The sequence below is a fragment of the Kogia breviceps genome, chromosome 6 (assembly GCF_026419965.1).
Source record: "Kogia breviceps isolate mKogBre1 chromosome 6, mKogBre1 haplotype 1, whole genome shotgun sequence".
Classification (NCBI taxonomy): domain Eukaryota; kingdom Metazoa; phylum Chordata; class Mammalia; order Artiodactyla; family Physeteridae; genus Kogia; species Kogia breviceps.
In genome coordinates this window covers 115,457,661-115,463,660 of record NC_081315.1, presented here as the reverse complement: position 1 = coordinate 115,463,660, position 6,000 = coordinate 115,457,661, and the positions used below count along the sequence as shown (strand labels likewise).

Genomic DNA, 6,000 nt, shown 5'->3' with positions numbered 1-6,000 from the left:
GAGGGGTGCTGGCGGTCCCGAAGCGAGGTGGAAGCTCGCCCCTCTCCACTTGCACATTTGCCATCCGTTTGTTTGCAAAGGTTCTTCCATCCTCTGGAGTGGCTAGTTGTCAGGAATAATCAGAACCCCGCCTGTTCCTCTGGGGGTGAGTCCCGTTTCCTCATCGGCTGTCCGGTGGAAGGGCTGTGGGAGGGGGCGAGGGAGAAGCAGGAGGGGAAGCCTCAAAAGGAGCAGCCGCAGGGAAAAGCGAGGAGCGGGGCGGGAACGTGGGGGGTGATAGATACGTTTTCACTCTTTGTCACTATTGAATTGGGGGCGGAGGAAAAAAAAAAACCCATTGTGGGAAGCTATAAAAAGCAAAGGGGGCGGCGATGAGACAGCAGACGCAGAGAGGGAGACCGCGTGGAGCGCGAGACAGCTCCCAGGGCATCGCAGCGTCCCTGGCAGCGCTTGGCTGCTGCAGGGCTGTGAGCCGGAGAACAACGCTTCGGGGCGCGTGTGCGTGCGCGCGTGCGGGACCTTGGCTGGCCTCGGGCCTCAAGGGTCTTGTCTGGGGGCGCTTCCTGATCCCCCATATCGTGCCCGCTAACTTTGAAAAGGAGGACTTATGTCCTGGCAAGGTTGAGACGTAAGGGGTAGGGAAGGAAAAGAGGAGAGAAAACGCCAACTGAGGCCGAAGGAGAAGGAACTAATGTGGACCTCCTGAGCAGTTGGGAGGAGGATCGGACCGCGAAGAACCGGGCGGGACCTCGGAGGTGCGGGGCAAAGAGCAACGGAAGCGGTGCGGGCCGTGGCGCTGGGTCTTCTTGCACCTCGGGTCACGCCTCCTTGGCAAGAAGGCGCCTCGCCTTTGATTGCTTCCAGTTACTGCAGAACTTCCTGCCCTGGCGGAGAAGCAGGTCTTGCTTGGGTCGCGCTGCCTCCCGGTCTGAGGCGTGAGACTGAGTTCACACGGTGCTGGGCCCCCAAAGCCAAGTGGGGTTGGGGGACACAGAGTCTGCGAGTCCCAGCGCCCCAAGCGTAGGGCCCCGTGTCGGGGTCCTCCCTCCCTCGGTATCCGCGCCCTTGCGGGCTTTGCCCCTCCCTGGGGACCCGTCGCCAGGAGATGGCCACGCTGATGCGGGGCAAGGACTCCTCCTGCTGCCTGCTCCTACTGGCCGCGGTGCTGATGGTGGAGAGCTCACAGTTCGGCAGCTCGCGGGCCAAACTCAACTCCATCAAGTCCTCTCTGGGCGGGGAGACGCCAGCCCAGGCCGCCAATCGATCTGCGGGCACATACCAAGGACTGGCTTTCGGCGGCAGTAAGAAGGGCAAAAGCCTGGGGCAGGTAGGAAAATACCCCCAATGCACTCTTCAGCCAGGAGAGGTAGGGACCGGCATTCTCGGACACTTCATTTGCCTTTGCCCCCGAGTGCGCCCCCAGGTGTGGCGCGCACGACGGCTGGGGAGGGGTTCGCAGATGCACGTCTGCACTGGCGGGGGTGGCTGGGTGACTGCGAGTGCTGGAGGGTGTGGAGCGGGCGGCGGAGGGTACTTTTTCATCTTTGCTTTGGGATATGATGGGCAGGTACGGAGATCTAGTGCGTACAGGTGGGGGAAAGGGCCGGAATGGTCCTTCTCCACATTTAACACAGTGGATGTCGAGGATGATGTTAATAGCTAACACACAGCAACTATTATGTGTCAGGTACTGTTGTCCTAAGCGTTTTACATATGTTGAATCTTCACAGCCCTATGAGCCGGGCGCCGTTACTATCCCTGTCCTGCAAATGAACAAACTTAGGCACCGAGTAGAAGCTCTCTGCCCACGGCACACAGTTTAGTGTAAGTGGCAGAGCGGGATTTGAATCCGGACAGTCTGAGTCCAGTTTCTGGACTCTTAACTGTTTCATTTCACAATCTGAAGAGGGAATTTACCGTTTTTCAGGTTCTCCTTCCTTCCCAGCCACTTTCTCATTTCCATGAAGTAAGGGCACATGCAGAAAACTTCAATAAACGCGCGTTTCTCACTCCTGGATGTATATCATCCCGGAGGAAACAAAATAACGAAGGGACAATGGCAGTGTCATAGTTACGGAGGACCGGGGTGCCTGGGACATAGCAAGGAAAACTCCCGCGGTTTATTTTCCAGAGGGAACTTTCCGCGAGCATCTTTGTTTCTGTCACACAGATAGATTGGCAGTCACGCAAACAGTTATACAAACAGACACAGAGAGACACGAGTGCGCGCTCTGCACGCGTTGTGGCCGGCACACAGCGGCCAGGAGAAGGGGCCCTGCGGACACTGGGAACCACTACAGCTTCCCCTTCCGCTCCTGTTTTGCGAGGCCAGAACCGAACGCCAGTTTGCCAAGCAGCACGGGCACATCCACAGCACAACTGTCAACCCGTAAAGGCGGCTCATTGCCCCACAGATCCTGGGGATCCTTGTTTTATGAGAGGATCCTGCTGCAGCTGCTGTGCGCGCTCTCGGCGTCCTCCGCTGCCCCTGCTCCCAGCGCAGGCGGCGGAGCGAAGGTTGACAGCCAAGGCCGTCCTGGATGGACAGCGAGGGAAGATTCTGCTCCGCTTGGCCCCCTAGTGCCCTCTCACGGGGAGAGTTTTGCTCGTTTTGCAGTTCCAGAATGCTTCCCGGGCTTTGAAATGTCAAACATTTCAGCTATCCTCTTAAAGGAATACAAAGCCTGCAACCACTGTAGTTTTTTTTTTTTTTTAAGTCTCAAGAGAAATAAACTATACATCTGCATACACACTACATGCATACATGTCCTGTGCATATTCTCACACATGTGTACATACCTCCATCCACACTTACAAGACCACTCTCATTCCGTTTTTCTCTTCCTTGGGAAACACCCTGCCATTTTCAATAGGAGTGGACTTCTCTTAGAAGTCCATAATGTGATGGGTCAAAGATTAGAAAGAAAGGATGCTCTCAGTCCAAGTCATCAGATTTTTTTCGAATGCTACTGACTTCAAATTCAACCTTATCAGTTGCTGAAAAGAGCTGGGTTTAGTTTAGCCAAGAACAGAGGGATGGGACCCAATAATCGTTGAGGTTCCTTTTGATTCTAATCCATGTACATTCTGTGAGTTTCTGCAAAGGGCTTTCTGTTTCCGTCACCATTGGGCTCTAACACCTGATGTTCCTCAGTCAAATTATCAGTTACGTCAGCACTGCCGCTAGCCATAGGGTTACATGGGTTAGACTGTGGGATGCATCCCAGAACCTGGCTTATCCTTTATGTGTTGGTAGCATATCTGTATATAAATATGTATAAAGTATGTGTGCTTATTTTTCTATCTCTCCAAATATCTACTCCTTAAAGAGGTTGTGACTCTGTTTTGGATGTCTTCAAATTGAAGATTGATTTATTTTATAAATGAGTTGAATTTTTCTTTTTTTTTGAGTTGAATGTCTTGTATGCTTTCCATAACTTAGTGGTCCTATGGAATATATTTCATTATATTTACTTAACTATAATACAGGATCCTTAAAATTTGACATTGGGTTTGTGAGAAACTTACAACTTATTAGAGACAATGGTAACATAGAATTGAAACATTAAGTTGACTCATAGTAAGATAGCTGGAAAATAAAAGGATTATCTTTTGTATATTCTGGCTTCTCACTTGTTTATTGGGTGATCTAAAATGTGTACTGTTACGAAGGAAGAAATAGAAAAAAATCTTTCTTCTTTGAAGTAGAAAGAGGAATTCTTTGAATATTTATGGGTCTCTATCTTCTTTCTTCCACTACTTATGTGGTTACTAAAATTCTTAGTACTCTTATTTTCAATAATGGAATGGAAATTAGAAAGACTATTCAAAACGGAAGATGCCACATCCTTTTATGGAGAAAAACTTTAGAAGTAAAATGTAGCTGAACTGAATTTTTATCCATCATAACATGATTGATTGAGAAAATTTGTAAGTAAAATGCCAACTGGTAAAACTAGCTAATTATGTAGTGTTATCCTTAGGCCTAGTAAGTCTGGTTGTCTCCCCATCCCCAATCTTTGATTGATGATACTGCACTGTATGCATTTCAGAGGTACGGGACCCAGAGGCTGTAAGATATAACTTCAAGTAGGCATATCAGAAACTTAGTCTTTGGTCTCCTTTTCCTTAAGTGAAAATTGAATAGTGGTCTATTTTTCCTGATTTACTTTCAGAATAGAGAATTAAAATAAAAATTTTATTGAAATTGCAGAAGAAATTACTGAAGAAATTAAATAATTCATTAATCTACAAAAGTGAAAATGAGACTGAATTGGCGCCAAGGTTTTCTTGATTCACCGTAGCTGATTTCATATGAAGAAAACATTCTAATTAGTAGGAATTCTACTTGTCCTGTCAGCAAGGTGAATCATTTGTAAATCACTTCTGGAGGAGTAGCCTTTGAATTTCAGGAAAGATTTAGAGTGCGCTCAAAGAAAATGAACTGTTCTCCAGGGGTGTTAAAATTCTCGTTCTTAGGTTTGCTTTCAAAGACACAGTTATAAGTTATGATTGGAAACGGACAGAAAAAATTGAATTCATTCAGGTGACTCGATACAGAAGTAGCAAAAATTATTTTGCTGAACTATTCACATTAATGTTTTAATTTGACTTTCCTTTTGCATCTATTATTAATGTGTTTTAAAAGGTAGTGTGTGTATGTATATGTATGTGGGATAAGTTAGATTGTAGGACTGTTACTAACATATATATCAATATATATCAGTTTCTAAAGAGACTTGCAAATTTTCTAAGTCAAAAGTATTATTAAACAAAATATTCAATTTCATGTGCTTAAATATATTCTGATTAAGTGCACTGTTGTTCAACATCACCTCTGGAGCATGAGGTATCAATTTTTACAGGCCACCTTAAAGACAGATTTTTAAAAAGTAAAGCAATTTATAAAATCAATCTACCCTTGAAATTAACAGTGATTTTTTTTTTTGAGAATGAAAAACCTTTTGAATGTGTTTGTAATAGCTTCTTTTAGTCTTTACTCCTTTTAATTTGAACACAATGCTGTATGATTTTGAAATATTTTTAAAAGTTATGATGAGAACTGTGGAAAATAATTATATTTTAAAAGTAGATAAGCTTCCAGGCATATGTCTCTAAAACGAAGGTGAAACTGGTCATGTAAATTCAGATTCTATTATTTTCTGATATAATTTTGTTGCTTGAAGGACGGTGGTTTGGATGAAGTTACGTTGTGAGAAAAGAACGCTTGACATACATTGAAACAGAAGCTTGAGGATGTTGGTTAGAGAACACTCATATTTGTATATTGCATTTTCTTTAATAAAAATGCTGTATCTGTTTGCATGCACAAACAGTCATAAATATACTCATTGAAAAAACTGTATACCCTATTTTCTGTAGGTGATTTCTTCACTTTCTAAAATTATCCATGGCTTTTTTTTTTTTTTAAACCCCAGTCCAACTTTCCCCTGCTAGAGGATAAATATTTGCTATCTCCTCTGGACATCAACTGACACTAGACATAATCAGGAAAGCAAATCAGTTTTTAAATTAAATTTTTCAAAATAAAAAATCTTTGAAATAATCTACACTACACGACTTCTTTTCTTTCACTGTGGATAGTAGAGAATTGATGGTTGATACAAGTGAAGGTTACCTCGTGAATAGCAAGAAAAGTATTTTAACGATAATCTAAGTAGGGGCATCCATCATTTTATTTCTGTGCTAGAGGAGAGAGAGTAAAGGACAAGGTTACTTAAACTCACTCCAGCTGTGACTTTGACCCTACCGTAGTCTTCTTTAGCACTCCCCTCTGATGCATATTCCTTCCCGGGATGTTTCAAATCTTACAATTTTTAAAGTAGAGAAAGCAACGTAATAGAAAGGTAACATATATTCTGTTCTAGGAGAATATTGCTGCTTCCTGTTCTTTTCCCTGCGCAATCGTTTTGTGTACATTAAAATGATCTGTTAAATTATAGAGGCCTTTATAATACTCAATATATTTACTATTTGAGA

General features: G+C 44.2%; 1 protein-coding gene across 2 annotated transcripts in view; it reads left to right on the top strand.

The window, feature by feature from the left end:
- The first annotated feature begins 378 nt into the window (after window positions 1-378).
- The window catches only part of DKK2 (dickkopf WNT signaling pathway inhibitor 2), a 107,006-nt gene continuing 101,384 nt past the window's right edge, over window positions 379-6,000 (top strand). The window contains exon 1 of one of the 2 annotated variants that reach the window (XM_059066499.2): window positions 379-1,327. In XM_059066499.2, coding sequence (XP_058922482.1) covers window positions 1,106-1,327 — 222 coding nt within the window. In that variant the 5' untranslated portion in view covers window positions 379-1,105. Of the gene's footprint in view, window positions 1,367-6,000 lie in introns of both variants that reach the window. The other variant, XM_059066498.2, reaches the window with a different exon arrangement.